This window comes from Pundamilia nyererei, unplaced genomic scaffold (genome assembly GCF_000239375.1).
Source record: "Pundamilia nyererei isolate P.nyererei 1_Seehausen unplaced genomic scaffold, PunNye1.0 scaffold00012, whole genome shotgun sequence".
NCBI lineage: Eukaryota > Metazoa > Chordata > Actinopteri > Cichliformes > Cichlidae > Pundamilia > Pundamilia nyererei.
In genome coordinates this window covers 3,708,056-3,725,811 of record NW_005187413.1, presented here as the reverse complement: position 1 = coordinate 3,725,811, position 17,756 = coordinate 3,708,056, and the positions used below count along the sequence as shown (strand labels likewise).

The 17,756-nt window shown below is 38.2% G+C and overlaps 1 protein-coding gene across 2 annotated transcripts; it reads right to left on the bottom strand.

Moving 5' to 3' along the window:
• Positions 1-5,247: 5,247 nt before the first annotated feature.
• mst1ra (macrophage stimulating 1 receptor a) lies at positions 5,248-17,554 on the bottom strand. 2 transcript variants are annotated; one of them, XM_005724521.1, is made up of 21 exons: positions 17,495-17,554; positions 15,509-16,789; positions 13,859-14,029; positions 13,611-13,730; positions 13,339-13,509; positions 13,033-13,199; positions 12,087-12,216; positions 11,828-11,964; positions 11,548-11,727; positions 11,360-11,459; positions 11,014-11,244; positions 10,714-10,860; positions 10,453-10,615; positions 10,226-10,318; positions 9,779-9,985; positions 9,614-9,694; positions 9,335-9,516; positions 9,120-9,229; positions 8,127-8,292; positions 7,858-7,994; positions 5,248-7,537 (listed from the first exon to the last, which is right to left on the bottom strand). In XM_005724521.1, exons 2-21 carry the CDS (start codon positions 16,703-16,705, stop codon positions 7,312-7,314), a joined length of 4,116 nt encoding a protein of 1,371 aa, XP_005724578.1. In that variant the 5' UTR covers positions 16,706-16,789; positions 17,495-17,554; the 3' UTR covers positions 5,248-7,311. The 2 variants fall into 2 exon arrangements, with proteins under 2 accessions (XP_005724578.1, XP_005724579.1); XM_005724522.1 differs by having other exon boundaries at positions 9,779-9,964.
• Between the last annotated feature and the right edge of the window lie 202 nt (positions 17,555-17,756).

The following is a 17,756-nucleotide window of genomic DNA, read 5'->3' as shown; positions in this document are numbered from 1 at the left end:
TTGTTTAAAACATCTACTATATTGGACAAGGTATACAGCACATATAACAATGGTTTTGTCCATTCATTCCAAATTCTTTCAAGGCATTTAAATATATCACATACTGTAAAATTGCTTCCAAAACTGGGACATGGTGTGAAATTTAAAAGTTGACACATTCTCAGCAAATGTTAAGTGTGACTTTTACAGGCTGACGGAGCCAAAACTATTGCTACATTGTTCCTGGGCAGGAAACTAGCAAAGCAGGAAATTCTTCCAACACTTGTTAACAGCCTTGAAGGTAGGGGACTGGTCAGCCAGGTTATCAGCCAATCCCAGACTTTTTCAATGAAACATTTTTGCTAGTTTATACATACTTTATATTTTGTTTATGCAACTAAGACAGCAAATATTATAGCCGAATAGATAAATATGACCATTTAGAATATTTGTTATTGAGATAAGACACTCACATATACTTTAATTAAAATGAAAAACTGATCAAATCAAATGCCTATTAATATATGTATATTGATATTTCTGAATTGTATATATGCATTATTTATGTAAATACGCGTATTAACCCATTAATAATTAAATTAAATTAAATTAAATTAAAATCTAAATTTTGCTACCCCATCTTTCCTGTCCAGCCATGGTCCAAATATTTACAGGTTTATGTAAACAATTCAGGCTGCTCCATACCAGAGTGAAAAAGAAGCTGTGTAACAATTCTGTATACATATACAAAGCATACAGTAGACCAGGTGTGAGCAATTAAGATTCCTGGGGGCCATGTGAGAAACTGGGACTGTTGTGGAGGATTGCACCAATAAGCTAAACACAGTTCTGCTCAATATTAATTTGATCTCTTTATGAACTGTTACTGGTAAGAGTAGATGTTGCAATTAAGCCCTAATTGTGGCCCGCTGGGAAAAATCAATTGCTTTGCCCTGCAGATGAACAAAGATGTAAACAGGAGTAAGTACTGAGACTACATGTAAGAAGTTCCCTTTAGTGTTGGATACACTATAGGGGCTAACTTAGCTTCTTATTTCTTCTTATTTATAAACACAAAGAAAGCCTCAGATTGATCTATGTTTGTAAGAAATTTGGTTGAGGTCTATCATGTATTAGGTTTTCCCTAATAACTGGGGAGGTTGGTTTGATGGAGTTTATACTCTCTGTTGTACAACCTTGATGAACAACAGTAATGACTCAGTATTCTTCTTGCAATAGACCCTTTTAATAACAGCCAATCTGGGCTGAAAAAGTAGTTAATAACACCACAGGTGTTACTAATTAAACTAATTATGACACCGTAAAGAGAACAAAAGACACATTGCATTAATGTAATTAGGAATAACTTTGTCTAACTGTCATGTAATGTCACAATGATTGAAGTGTTAAGAGTTTATTTCAGCTCAATCTGGATGTTTAAGGTTTGTCTTATGGGTTGTATTACTGTCTGATTGTTCCATATTTAAGTTTAAATAGAAAGGAAAGCCATTAGCATGCCATGAGTTCAGGATTTTATTCTGTCACCTGAAAACACCATGGGCCAAAGATGTATCCATAAATAACCAAACTCAGTGTGGAGAAGCATAGCATAGCACAGAACAGCACAGTGCCAAGTAGGTCACATCATTCAGAATAAGAATGCCGAATAAGAACTTGTTTTTATTGTAATTATGAGCAACTAATGCACATTATTAAATCATTGTACTAAGGTAATGACGCGTTTCCTTCACTCTATGTTATTATATTTTTAATAGGACATTAAAGGACAACATTGTGTTTTTCCCTTTGTTGGTACATCAACGGTTAGCCTGTTCAATAATAATAAAGTCAGTAATAAGATATAATGCATGCACAAAGCACATATCCAGCATGAAAGAAGTGCATGCCCATGAATACCTATAAATCACACACAGGTTTGCAAGGTGAATCACATTAATCGCGTTTTAAACCCATTAAATGATGGTAAACTTGATGGTAAAATAAAAACAAACATAATTTATTTTATTGACAGTATTTTATCACACATTCACATTAAAGAAAGTATTTATCAGCTAAAAGGAATTCTCCATTATTTTAGTTATATAATAACATATTTGGCATATACATAAAAAATACCTTCTAGCTGTCACTATGGAAGCTAATTCTAACCAGGAATTCACAGTAGGCACAACTTTGTGAGCCTATCCACTGAAATAGAAGGAGGATAAAAGGAGTCAGGGACAATGAATCTGTGTGACTGAAGTTAAAACTGTAGGAACGTACGCATGATGTTCAGAGTTTCTATGTGCATATACATTTTCATGGTTACCCGTGCCACTGAGTCATCAGAGTGCATGAGTTTTGATGGCAATGACTGGATATGGTATTAGAATGCATTCAATATTTAATCACATTTAATTAGATTTGTTTTGTTATCATAATAACACATTCAGCATGTGGATGAATACTGTAATCCACATGTGCGTTTTGTAAGCCAGAAAATGCATTAGCGCACTGATGACGGCTAATGAAAAACTCCAAATGGGGGAAAAAAACAAGAACAGTTAACTGTGTACATGGCCTTGTGGTTCTAAAGCACTTTCATTGCTCTGCAAATTTGTGTTTGCTTTTCAATATAATCCCATCTGTGGAGACATTCACTCAGAGAGCAGAGACAGGAACAAACAGAACACTTCTCTCCATCTGTGACCTCCCAACTCCTCATCCTCCCTCTGAATGCATTGCAACAATGGAGAAGCGCAAGGGAGAGGGAGGAAGACTGCCTCGCTATTCAGGTAGCTACTGATGGTACACAAGCTCAAGGATAGAGGACTGAGTTCAGAGAACAGATGTGCGAAAGCGTGCAACATGTATGCAAGATATTCTGAAAATAAAAGAGGGATTTTTAACATGCAAAGGACTCAGTTACATTAGTCCATTACTTAGGAACAATTTCAATAGTATCATGAAAATACCAGATCACCTATGATGTATGATTTTGCAATTAAATAAAAATGAAGCACTTTAGAGCACTGTGAAATTCATTCCTTTTGACTGCATAATATGCTGTAATTTGAAATATTGAGTAAATATTATGTCATACAGAAGACTTTAAATTTGATTTATTAAATGTTACATGAATGTATACAAAGGTAAACAAGAAGAAAGCTGATGACCCTTATGCAAACTTATTAGTAAGTAATTAAGCTTGCACAGTCTTGTTATAGAGTCATATTTCCTTTCTCTGTCTCTCTCAGCCCAGTTTTTTTCTATTTTCTGAGCAACATCTTGAAAAACAGGGAGACCTTGATCAATGATGAAAACCTCAGACTGCGAATTGCATGCACAGCCCAAACAGCTGCAGGGAGTAGCTCAACAACTGTGAATCAGGTAAGTTTCTTTTATTTTCTCTCACTTCCCCGGCCTTTTTTATACCAAGTGATGTAATGCAGATCACTTGCAACTTCACTAAATCACCATACAGTATCATTACCATTATATCAGTCACAGACAAACCGCAGGAAGCTTGTTCTGCAGAAGTTTGTTGCCTCTCTGGAGTTTGAAGATCAGTCTCCAAATGCAGTTCTTTTTAATTCACTCTTGTTTATCTGTATATTAAAAAACTCAGAGGAGTGTGTCTGATCAGATACCTCCAACATAAAAACCAAATGCTGAACATGTCACTCAGCTCATCATCATCAGCCAAAATAAACTGGCAACTGCATCCGTGACATTACAAAGAGTGGAACATTTAGAATTTGGCACCTTATCCGTTCCTTCAGCTTCTAATTTTAAACAAAAATGTCTCTATTCATGTGCAGTTATTCTGGAAGATTCTACAGTGAACTTGCATTGCATATCTATGAAACTATTTAATTTATACTAAATTATCATTATTTTATTTTAGCTATGAAACTGAATACACAAAGTAAGCGTGCAAATTATGTTTGTTATGTGTTTAGATCCACTGAAATCTTAAAGTTTGTTACTTCTCTGGTCCAGTTTGCCACAGATCACACAACAGCTGCTGTATGATACTTGCAGATTTCAACCAACTCTGCTCCAAAACCAGGGCAGTGTGAAATAAAAGTTTAAATTATTTATAAATATATACTGTTGTAGACAACAAAAGGAATTTTAGACCAGACACTTTAGGGGTCTGCTCTCTGTTCAGTTGAGCTATTCCCCATCACTGTGGGTTTGGATAGGAAGGTGTTTGTGTGGCTGTGTGTGCAAAGAGAAGGAGGAACATTCAGTATTTAGTGGTTCTGAATAAACAGACCAGCTGAAATGATGTGCTTATGCTGAGGGTTGCTTTGAAATTGTATTGTTAGTTATACAATAATATTCGTTAATGATTCCCCCTCCATCATTTAACTTCTTTTCCTCCTAATTATTAATGTGTATTATACGTACTACATGTACTATATTTACTGTTTATAAGGTTGGGGAAACTCAAAACATAATATCCACAACTTTTTGACATTTACTTACCTGGATGGCTGAGCATGCATCAAGAAGCTCCTGTTGGGAAAAATACCAATGTCTGCTATTATTCTGTCCTCAGGCTTAAACTGGTATGGACTAATGCCACGTTTACATTTACATTTGGAGTTGCTGGTTGCAAACAGCATTCATTTCAACTTTAAAGGCATTATGACATCAGGAAACAGAGGTTTCCCTGATGTTTAGTATATCTGATTTGAAAAGTAAGTCAGAAATTTATTAGATTGCTTTGTTCGTGTGTGTGCGTGTATGTGTGTGAAAAACAAACAAACATGGGTACGTTCTAAAGAAAATACATTCACGTTGCATAATTTGGATTATGGGATTATGTGTTTGAGGAACATCAACATCAATCTCGGAAATATTAGGAGCATTTTATTTAAAATCCTTCTGCAAGGCCACCAATTACACAAAATTCAGTAACAGATCACAGGGCAACCCATTTTAAGCTATGTAGATGTCCTAGTGGTAGTGCCGGTCATCAGTTTCTTTAGTTTCAGTAAGCAACAAATGAGTCAACTGTGGCTTCAACTGAAGTCCATTAAGAGATCTGTTTATTCACACATAGTCGGCCGAGCACATTTACTTTCACTTTTTCCAACATACTTCACATTTGTAGTGTCTTTTTGTAGTGCCACACCTGACAGTTGCTCAGCACATCTGCCGAAATCAACACGCAAAGAGAAATTTTGTCACAGGAGAAGAAAAAATCACTCTGATTTCCATATCATAAGAAAAACAATGTAAAAAAAAACTTTTTCGTTCCCAAAATTGATTTCACTTTTTATTTAAAATCCATGCTATGTCACAAATCTATATATTTTGTAAAGACTGATGGTTTATAGCGCTTGTCTAAAAAAGCTTAACCCTGAGTCTGAGGAACAGTTAAGCTACGTGCTGTGTCTTTCTACTGCTTTAGGTTCATTGAGTTGAAGCTTTGAGCGCTTACTGCATGAGCTCGTGCTCATCACATACTGTCTAAAAATACATTTTTAAAATGATCTGAATAAAAAAGGTTGATAACAAAACCATTTTTTAAATTCCTGTAGGTCATTAGTAGCATACAAACAAAATAGATCCTATGCATGCTTTAGCATGACTTAAATAAAGGCATCTTACACAATGTTCATAGGGGGGAAAAAACAGATTCTCTTTAGTCTTTAGGCCAGCTCATTAGATTTTTTCCCCCCAAAATCTGAACCTGAGTGTAACCAGAGCTTGTCATTATTGCTACCACCTTTACAGTACCTAAAGGCAAGGGATGGAAAAAGAAAATCTTTATTTAGATCCATAAATTATTCATAGAGTATTACAAATGCTAGATACACAGATTAGGTAGAGGCATGCAGTTTTCACTCTGGTTGAGCTAACATTATTCAGACTCAAACAGTTTGTGTTTTCCTCTCATCTACCTGGCAGAGAACAAGCGCTGCACTGCCTCAGACCTGTGTCAATGCACTCAGCATCATTTTCATCTTTGGCTTTGACGATCCACTTTCATGAAGAACTTTTGTACTTGCTGCGGTGCTCTGAATAAAATTTTAAATTGATTTTTTAAAAAGCTGGAATGTTCCTGTTTGCCCATCTGCTGTAGGTTTTTTCATACTGTTTATTCACAATAAGTCTTTTTGGAGAAGATTATATGGAATCAAGCATTTTGTATAAAACCCCGCTTGACTGTGGAAGCTACTGAAAAGATCCGATCGGTCTTTGGTTCAACAAAAATAAATGGAGCAATAACAAAACTCAACTATCTTTGAACTGAATTCATTGCTCTTGGTGGAAAGCTAGTCCGTGAAAATAAACTATCAGTTTGAAACCACATTACAGCGTCAGTATAGAAGATTAAAATCAGTGCCCATATAATAAATGACCTTCGAATGTCCTATGTACTATGGAGATTATTTTAATTAAAAGCAAAAGACACAGAAATTCATCAAAATGCTTTGCAGGTTACATTTTGCTGATTGAAATGAAAAGACCGTAATGTGTTACATTCACTCAGTGAAACTGTGAATCTGGTTCTCTGAGGTTTAGTTAAATATAGTTGTACCGATTGTGCGGCACCTTTGTGTGGAGACGACTGCTGTAGTGCAGAACATCACTGCACCAGCAACTCAAGTTTTCTTCAGAATAAGGCATTTGTTGCCCTCTAGTGATAATTACAAGCATGGATGTGTTTCCACACAGGACAAAAAGCTCACTTTCATAACTCTGGGCCCAGAGCTTTTTTTGTATGAGCGGCTCCAAATTTGTGTCGACTGAGTTATTTTACATGTGTGATGTAAGATGCACACATGTATTCTTTTTAAATCTACATGCTACAGACCTAAATAAAACAATTTAAGTTAGCCCATATGGCAAAACAATTGTGGTGCAAATATGAAAACTGTTAACCCCTGAGCACAAGTCACTGTTCATATGCCCCCAAAGTTTAAGGTACTGATTTAGAGACATTTAGAGACACGTACTATATGTGTGAATAACACCATGTACGTACCACTCAACCCTGTTCTGCAAGTCTAAGAACAAGGCTCTATTTTACATTCATTTTGTCTCATTCACGCTCGTGTTATAGAAAATAAGTCAGCATGCTGCTTCTATTTTGTCACAAAAAACATTTAGTAACCAGTATGAATCTTCCAGTGGGGTTTTTCCCTCCAGTTAGAGTTTATAATGCCTACAGTGTCAAATAAATCAGTAGCAAAATGTTCAGCGTGCTCGGGTTTATACACATAAAATTTTTTATAAGCTGTCCTTTTCTCTTGTATGTTTTCCAACTCTGGATGCCGTGATCCTGCCAAAGAGCTTTGTGTCATTGCACCTTCAGCTGCTACCATTAGAGTCTGTGTCCAAGTCTGAGGTTGTGGCTTCACTTCCAACTAGGGAGGGGTAAGGCCTTGGCTGGTCTAAGTTGACGTAGGTAACCTTCAAACTGATGTAGTGCTCTCCTTTCAGATTGGACAGGATGCGCTGCACTTCGGTAGCCAAGCTATGGAAGGTAGGTCTACACTCAGGCTCCGGGTCCCAACACGCCAGCATGATTACATAGCTGTGGAATGAATAATTGCGTAAATTATTGAATGAAAAGCTGAGTAAGTAAAAGAGTAAGCAGGTGAAGACACTACTGAATAACGGGCATTGTTTTTTCTCAAATACAAAGTAACATAGGATTAAATCCCTGCGATTTAGAGGTATGCAGGGTGGAATTGAGGCCACTAAAGACATCAACGTTACATAATGCCGACGTAGGACAGTTTTCCAATTTCATTGCACTATTGTACTATGTATGACTGTGCAATGACAATAAAGAGTTATCTTATCTAATAATGCCCATATGCTACGGGATAGTGAAAGGGTGCTAATTCTTACAGGGTGTCTGGGCAATACTGTGGCTGCAGAAGCCGACGTCCCTTCAACAAGTACTGCGTGATGTCATAGGGGTCCACCTCTGGATACGGGCTAGCACCTCTGGTTAACAGCTCCCACAGTAAGATGCCATATGACCACTGTGAAACAGATAAAGAATAATATATTGTATGTATATTGATTGATTGATTGATTGATTGATTGATTGATTGATTGGGTGATTGATTGATTTAAAATGATCTTCATTGGCTTGATTAATTAGGCACACTTACAACATCAGACTTGGTTGTGAACTTCTGTGTTTGCAGGCTTTCGATGGCCATCCACTTTACAGGGAGCTTCACCCTTTTGTGATCTTGAATGCTGTAGTACTCCTTGGCATAGACGTCTCTTGCCATACCAAAGTCAGCAACCTTTACTGTGAAGTTTTCATCCAGCCTGTCAAGGCAAAACATCTTAAGAATGGACTATCTAGTTCAAATAACATATTTCTACTTTACATTTCTAACATGTAGACTAGCACGTGTACAACGAGTGTCAGTGAATATCAACCATGTTCTCTATGATGAGATCTAATGGTGTAAGCTTATACATGTTGAGTAAGCTATGTGTTTAACATCTAAACCAGCGGTCCCAACCTCCAGGCCAGTCTGTGAGTCGTTTGGTACCGGGCCGTGAGAGTTAAGGTTCGGCTGTGAAATTTATGGTTTTCGGGCTTTTTAGCGTTTTTTATTATTTATTTTATTTTTCCCGTGTGTTATGAATAAATTTTCCTTTTTTTGGTATCGGTACTTGTTTTATTTTGTTGTATTCATCTGCAACACCTTAAAGGCCGGTACATGAAATTGTCGGACATAAACTGGTCTGTGATGCAAAAAAGGCTGGGGACCTCTGATCTAAACTATCTTTCATGTAGAAAAAAGAATCTAAAATAAAAATGATTTTTTTTTTCAAAATCATGTTAATGTACATTTGTCACTTTTATCTAATACTTTTTTTCAACATTGCAGAAAATAACTAATAATTTTAAAAGATGCCTGAAAGCTGATGAATTTATTAACCAGCTTTGCAATGAACATCAAATTATTTTCATGAAATAATTTCATTTTGCTATATACAACTGACTACAACAATGTGTTCACAAATTTAAAACGGCTAAAACTGCAGAATTATTTCCCCTTATGGCCAACAACAAATACGTTTTCTTGTAGTGAGTCAAAGTCTTTCATATCAAGGCCAGTAATCAGTGCATGAGTCACACTCACATGCAGTTACGCGCAGCCAGGTCTCTGTGAACAAATTTCTTTTGGGCTAAGTACTCCATTCCCCTGGCAACCTGAAGACCAAACCCAATCAGGTCTTTCACTGTTGGATTCTGTAAAGGACAAAGAGTTTGTAAAAACAAAAAAAGAGAGATCTAAAGACAAAACTTGTAATGGCATGAATAGAGCATCTTCACAGTCCCCACAGTTTAATTTACCCTGTTCTTAGAACGGATGAAATGGCGCAGATCTCCATGCTTCATATATGGCAGAACCACCAGGGGGAGCCCTTCTTTGGGCAGCATGATACCCAACAGTGACAGTATGTTAGGGTGGTTAAAGCCTTTCATAATGATCCCCTCTCTGAGGAACTGGTCTACTTCCTGGAAATCTGTTATCCCTGTTAATAAAACACATATAATAAAATACTTTAATCTACCAGCCAGCAGCTCACAAAACACCAATTTCTTTTATGAAATAAACTGATATTCACTTACTGTTCAGTGATTTAATAGCACAGTGGATTTCTTTCTTGTTGCTGTCTAACAGGTATCCATGATAAACTGTCCCAAAGTGACCTATATTAGAAGAAAATTGCCTTATAGGAATTCTGTGCTAAATTGGCAAATTAGTAATAACAATTGTACAATACTGAGGTTCACCTTTGCCAATAATCTGACTATCCTCAATTGAGAGCATCTCAGGTGGGATTAGCACATCTTTGACCTCTTCAAGAATATTGGAATTCAGGCTAACCATTGAGATATTGTCTCGTGGCATCAAAGGAACAGATAGATGATCAGAGCTGGCACTGTACAATAAACCCTGGAAAGCCAGTCCTGCTGAACCTGAAGTTTGATAGTAAAGATCTATTGTAATGCATTAGAGAAAAAACATAAACAGGCAAATAAATAACTGATAAAATCTGAGTAAATGCGAAGAATGAAAAGCATGAAAGTATTTAATGGACTGGGATAAAAAAAAAAAGATTATCTATGCTCAAGTTTATATAATGTTCCTCAATAATAATAATGTTCCTAAATAACTTTATTAGTCAGGTTGTTCTTTGACACATTAAACTGAATCAGTTCATGGCTTGAATCTCTCACCCTGTCTGTAGTCATCTGTTGGAGAAGAAGAATTATTGTTGCTCAGGTGTAGATTATGTGACATCATCGCTGATAAGCGATTCTCTATGGTGGCTGGAGGGGAGAATTCAATCAATCAAAATCAGTTAACAAAGAAAAATCATAGAGAGAGAAATTTGTTGCAAGATTGCTTAGTAAAGTATGTCAGTTTATTGAAATGCATCACAAAATAGCAAAGTCTTTCTCACCTCTCTTTTTTTTCCTTAAATTAATCATAACAATTAATGCAAGGGCAGCTCCTACTACCAGTGCGGCAATGATGCCCAGGACAATGCCTGCAATCGCATTGTTGTTGAAGCTGTCATCAAAGAGCACTGTACCCATATCATAAACGTCATGGTTCACAAACACCTGCAGCAGTGGAAAATATGATCCCTCTTGTTAAATACATTTATTTAAATATGAATCTCCATAAGTGATTTAGGATGGCTTAAACAGATGATTCTTACCCTAACAGGCAGCCCGTTGCTGGGAACAACCAGGCCTTTAGGAATCCTGCAGGTCAGCTCATTTTGCAAAACCTGCGCTTTGCAGACCGCATCACCAATGGTCATTGTGATCTTCATACATGTTTGTACTGCATCCAATTTTTTATGCTGTTACAAATTGAAAAAGGGTTTAATTTAAATTAAAACACAAGTAGTAATTGTTGTCTTGTGAAGAATGCAACTACTGTTCCTGACGTTTTTGTACAAACAGCCAAACAAATGACAGAGCAGGAAAAACTGCACATGAGTGTGTGAACATACATGCAGTGAAACCTCGTCCTCTCCTGGTTTTAGAAGTAATATACTGTCATCATTTTCAAAGGGAATGACTTGGGCATTAGGGTAGTAGGAAAAGTTACTTTTCCAGGCGTCATTTTCCCCATCTATGTGAATAGAAAGCACTCCAGTTTTAAAAATGGTATCTGGAATTTGTTCTGGAAAAGCAGGAACCCAGCACTCCATGTGTGTGGCATTTCTTGTGCCACTGCAAACCTGAGGTAAAACAAAAAAATAATATGCTGTTTGCAATCAAGTTAAAATTAATTAACTGAAAAATGTAACTGCATTAGAAAAAAATCCCAGTAAAGTTTTACAAAACCTTACTTACCCGTTGAAGACGCTCACTGAAGTGAGATTTCAGAGTGTACTCAACCACAATTTTGTTAGCAACATCAAGATTCTGACCTTCTATCACCAGCTTGGAGCCTCTGTAAGGCAATATAAATTAGCATACCTGCTAGTTTTGATGAGGAACTTGGTGGTAAGCCTATTAGTTAGACCAGTTTAGTGTCATACCTTTGGAAACTGCAATTCGGAAACACAGAGTTTATAACAGGATTATTCTTGTAGGAAAACATCTTAGTGTCATTCACTTGAAGGCTGTCAATAATGACTTTCACAGGTAGTTCCCCAACAGCCTCAGCAGCTTCTGTGTGGCAGACGATTGAAGACAAAGTCCCCTTTCCTTCAGAAACACTGAAAGCAATAGAAATTCAAATAACCAACTATACATAACTAAGGCTACCTGCTTAAATGCACAGCAAAACCAATGTGTTGTAGCGTCTATGTTACTCACTTTTGAATGGTGCAGTTTTTATCTCCAATTTTGACATTTCTTGTTACTCCTGTGTTAAGATATCTGCCTGTTAATGTAACCACTGTTCCTCCAAACAAGGGCCCGTAATCAGGCTTGATTTCTGTTATGCTGGGTGTCTAATAAGAAACACACAAAGTAAATCACATCGTGATTCCAAAATGCATTACAGGAATTATTTCTGATAATTAGAAAACACTGAGTTTATAACAGGGTGGTGCCATTTAAAAATTGATCTCACCACAAATGACAAGCCAGAAATCTGAGCTGTGCCTTCAACTGAGAAAATGCCCTCCACCTCTCCCTCATTCACTTCCAGAGTGATGTTGAGTCCCTGGTTTGGTGTCTCTTCCCTGATTTTGCACACCAGTCTGTATTAGAGACACAGGGAATGGCATGTCTGTTAGTTCTATGAGAGAATATGAGCCATCTGATGTTTCCCATAAAGGGATGACAAACGACTAACAGAATAAAAGACAAATCATGTGAGAGAGAAGATAAAAGTTAATGACATGCAAGAGCGTCATATTTACGAGTGGCGACTGAAAAGAGGGTCGTCAAGGTTAAGTGCTCAGAGCATTTTGAGAACTCCCCGAGCTGTTTTGCGTATAGCAGCATACAAGACTATGGTCGATGATCAACCCTAATTAAAGCTATGAAAAGTTTCATTCAGGAAAACTTATATATCTAATCTGCCTCCTGAAACCAAACGAGAACTGAGTCCACAGGAGCAGGAGCAGGCCTAATAGCTCAAGGCTCTACCTTCTACTCTACTTTTGGAAACTCTAGGAAAAAAACATAAGCCTGTACTCTGAGACCTAAGAGGACAACTAAATTCAATAAGGACGAACTGTAATCACTCATCTGCCTGTTTTCCTTAGTGTTGCTTTTCTGTTCTTGACATCACTACGCTGTCAGTCTCAACGCTGTTATTGTTATTCTTGTCCAATAATCTTTTTCCCTGCCTCCTCTGAGCCAATCAGCCCCAAATTATTGTTTTGCACAAAAATTTGACCAAAGATGTCACTGAGATGTTAAGAACAGAAGTTTATATGTCTGAAATAATACATCAGTTATATAACCAATAAAGAGCTCAATACCATCATTTTTTAATTAAGTCTGAGCAGCACATTGAGCAGCACTCCCAACACGAGGAAATGGACTACACGTGGGATTGAACTACTCACCTGTTACTATTGCTCTTTTCAGGCAGGACATCACACACGGTCCCCGAGCCCACAGTAACGATGTGGGTTTTGCCGCTGATGATGGGCGGCCGCAGAACAGACTGAAATTCTGATCCGCACAGCGTCACTTCAGTCACACCACCAGCAGGGACCATTTTAGGAAAAAACTGGAAAAATAAAATTACCAACATAAATCAGTAGCTAATTATGTGTATGTATAATCAGTGTGACTGGAGGAACTTTATGACTCCTTTTGTTTAACCATGCAATGGCTTATCACAGAGTCACACAGAGTGACAGATCTACCTCTGTTATGATGGGTCCGCAAGACTTTTTGTTCCACTGTGAGCTACACTCCTCCTGCCTTGAGCAGATTCCCGAACACCAGCCACAGTTCATGAAAAACGGAGCGTTCAAACACATGGGGCACGTCTTAAAATGTGCACACCCTGGTCCTGTAGAAGGCACCCTGAACATCTTGATCGTGGAGAGAGTAAGATGAGGGTGTTATAAAAGACATACAAGGGAAAATTCATCAAGAGATAAGCAGTACCTGTGGCAGGTATTACGAGTGTTACCTTATTTCCAACCACAAAGAGAAGTGAATCCTCAGAGTACACAGCTGCGTTCCTCGAAACTGCAGTCTCTCCCAGTGAATAGTTGGCAAAAATAATATGGTTATAGGAACTTAGAATCACCTAAACATGTGAAACAGAGAGGTAATGTCGCGAGGATTCATGGAAATCATAGCAAAAACATCTACATTCAGTACTTTATAATGCATTCAAACTTCAGCGTACTCTCCAGCCCAACACCATGTTATTACCTGGAGTATCCTCCCATCTGACGTGCCAAAATGGCCCACCGTATGAGTCTCAATCGTGTTCACCAGAACTGAAGTAAACAGTACATTTCTCATCTCACTGTTGAAGAGATCGACTCTGTAGTATGGCTTTGACACCAGAGTGGGCTGATCAGTGCATCTGCTATCAGAGTTCTGTACAAGCAGAAAAAACATGTTTACACATGGACAGCTCAAGGAGTTTCATCTTCAGCATATCTGCCTCTATTAGCACTGGGCTCATTCTAGAATAAGTACATGAAGACGTGTTTGTGTGACAAGAAAAAGGGATGGAAAAAAATTCTTAATTGTATTCATTTATAGAGGAAGTGCTGTAGTTTCCTCCAGTCATGGTAACAAGCCGTGAGTGGAAAGTCATAAAACAGCAGTGACCTCAGCGTTGTTGACTTGGTGACTGTTTCTCAGAGTAGTTTCTGTCTTCTGCTGAAACTAAACATTTGCATGGTGGGCGTGCAAAACATGAGTTAGACTGGTTTAAAAAAAAGGTCAGCAACCAGAAAAAAAGCAGGATTTGCAAGACTGGTGAGGTAATTAAGCTGACCTGCCCCAGCATGCCCATATTTGAGTTCTCACTTCAATGTCCAATTTTTACACCATCTGAGCTTCTCAGACTTTAATGCTTAAATAGAAATGCAGTTCACTGTATTGAACACACCAGATTCAATAAGTAAAAATCTGGGATTCTAAAGACAGCTTCATGACTCTTTTAACTAATATTTTCTGACTGATTTTCTTCCTCCTTGCCCCTCACTTCTTTCATATTCATCCTATTTCCTACTCAAATAGAGATGAGTACAATCCAACACTGACCCTCCCCTTGAAGTTCCACATTTTTATCAGCAGGATTTATAGCTTGTGTTTCCTGGCACACATTCCCGTAGGTGTATGTGCCTGTGGGAGCTCAAAGGACACAGACTGAGCGCCATAAAAGGAAAGACCACACCTTTATTTTATTTTGACGTGAGGAACCATAGCTACATTCAAGGTGTTTCAAGAGAGAGGTGTGCATGTTCTTATAAGGCTGAACCTGCCTTTACCGTCCAGTACCTTTCTCTTCTGTATTGGTTTGTGTATTTGGAAGTTGGGGAGGAAATATTCCACAGTGAAATCCACTGACCTGCTAGGACTGGAAGGACACGTGTGCTGCCCTGAGGCAGTTTGTGTCCTCTCAGTTATTTGTTTTAAAATGAAAAGAAACCGCAACTGTTTTTTTTACCAAAGCCTTGTACTACAAACAGTTCACACCTTTTCATTGAGAAAGACTGAAACTTACTGAGCAGTGACTGAAACAGAACAGAGTAATGGTGTCGCAACATGCAGGTCACACCAGTGACTCATCCATCCCTCCCTGTTCTCTCTCTCTCACACACACTCACCTTCATCAGATTTACCGCAGGCAAACATCATTTTAATTTTCAAGATTTATGGACTAGTTTTACTTTGAATATACAATCCTTTATTGCTCAAGAAAATAATAATACTGTACTGTAAACCACTTTGCTCTCATCACAAATGACTTAATAACACAATGCTTGTCTGGACAAACCATTTCCTGTATGGGCATATAGTGATATTCTGATGACACTCGAGCATAAAAAAAAAAGAGTTACTCACTTCATGTGGGCAGTTCTCACATGGCTGGAAGTGGCAGAGACCTCTGGATAGCTGCTCTGTACTTGACTTACAGCAGGCCTCCTCACCAGCCTCGATTTCTTGGTTTATTTTAGTTAAAGGAAACGCACAGAGGGCTGAGTTCTTCTGAGGCTGGCCATGCTTGTTTACCTCCGCGAACACCCCATACAAAACATTTTCTCCCTTAGCTACCCTCAGCTCATCAGCCAAGTCCTTCCCAACTTGCCCGAAATGTGCTGCCTGTAATCCATTATAAACAGTACCCTTGAAAGTCCCTGTCCTTCTTCTCCTGCGCTTTGGCTCGTACCGACACTCCAAAATAAGCTCTCTGTACATCCACATCTCTGGATTAGAAATAGACAGTCGTCCCAGACGAGTCTGAAAAGCTGAATCGTTTTTGTAGGGATTTTCCCTCTGCAAGGAAAGAAAGTAGACATAATCCTTGGCAGAGAAACTGTAGATGTAGTTAATGCTGTAAGAGTCACGTAGTCCAGGAAGCACTGTCACGTTTGTGACCATGTCAAAGCCATCTTCAGTTGAAAGTGGCCTCAGCACTGATAATGACCTCCTTGGGTACGTCTGTGTTATTCTGTCATTGACAGAGGCTGCAACAAAGAAGTATGATGTCTGCCCATCTTCAGCGATCATGGCCTTGGTACCAAATGGGCTGGCCACACAGTCACGACAGTAGGTTGGAGAGTTCCTTTTTTTTGTGTATAAACATTGAGGTGCAGGAGCTTCAAGGGTAATGTCAGTAAAGTAACAGATCCCATACCGAGTACTTCCACAAATGTACAAGTATGGAACTAGATTTAGAGCAGGATCCAAAAGCAGAATCTCGTTGTCTGTATCCACTGGGTCCTCAGGTTGAACTTCTACATCGCATGCCAGACAGGTTTCACAATCAGGACTGCCTATAGGTCCAGTTTTCACCTCCCATATTTTATTCATAGAACTGTTGACTCCCACTACCGCATTCTGATATCCAATGTAAACTTGTTCATTATCCGGGTTCACTGCAATGTTCTGTATTGGTTTCTGGGTTTGGAACTGGGGGAGGGAATATGTTACAGTGAAATCTATGGAACTCTGAGGTGTAGAAGGACATGTGTGCTGCCCCAAGGCAGTTTGTGATAGCATCCATATCCATACTGTCAACAAGGCAGTCAAACTGACCATTTCCACTTTATGGTCTGCTGTGAATAAATGCTACCTATAAGACAGTTTTCTCAAAGAAAACATTCTGGAGAACCAGCGGGAGCTCTGCAAGAAAAAGCAGAGAAGGAATGTTGAGCTTTACCAGACAGGGAGCTGTACCACTGGATTCTCACATTCAGCCGAGATTCTCCACTTCATACTGTAAACATTTTAGCTTACTTAATCTGAGACACAGCTGGAGAACTGAGGAAGGAGGAAAGTATCAGCTGCTTTTTTTCTTTTTCTTTTTGAGGCTCTTGATTAAGCATTTCCTTATCTTCAAATGCCTCATTTTAAAAGGTAGTATTACCTAATATACGCAGTCACGGCATGTAAAACCCAACAAGAATTTGCGAGGATAACGATACAATTTAAAGCGGACAAGAAACAACGCGTTGTAACATGTGGAGAAACCATGGGAGCGTTCAGCCCACCAAAACTACACAAAATACATACAGAGTAACAACTACATTACATGTGTCAAATACACAAAAGTAATAGTTATTATCAGTGCAAAACGGTCATGGAGGCTTATAAAGGACTACGTTACTGTAAATTTCATATTACTATATGACATAACTTCTAATGAAAACCATGATACTACTACAGTTAGAATCATTTGTATTAACTCGAACTGTTTGGATAGGAATCATTAACATGGACCAATAGCTGAAAGTTCTCCGGAACCAATAAAATTTAAGAAATCTTTAACAACTTCTTTAACAAATTTGAATCCCTCAGAGATACGTATGCTAGTGAAGTTCCACTCACCTGACAGCGACTGAATACCTCTATCAATGAGTTTACACTGGCACTGAATTCCCCCATTCCTTTAAGATCTCACGCCAAAAAAAAAACAAAAAAAAACAAAACAGGAAGTTACTAACCCTTCACAATAAAAGCATTCCAGGCCAGCGGTCTTGTGTCTAAAGGGCGATTAAAAAAAAAAATCAGGTCATCAGACCTACAGAGAGATATGCATTTTTGCAGTTGTATGGCACTGTATCGACGGGAGATCTGGATAAATTATAAG

Bases quoted from the DNA above. Each gene is read 5' to 3' on its own strand.
- mst1ra (XM_005724521.1), bottom strand. From the start codon at position 16,705: ATGGTCAGTTTGACTGCCTTGTTGACAGTATGGATATGGATGCTATCA. The intron at 13,510-13,610 runs GTAACACTCGTA...TCCACGATCAAG, and splicing joins TCTTTGTGGTTGGAAATAAG to ATGTTCAGGGTGCCTTCTAC. The intron at 9,695-9,778 runs GTGAACCTCAGT...CTTCTAATATAG, and splicing joins TAGTCAGATTATTGGCAAAG to GTCACTTTGGGACAGTTTAT.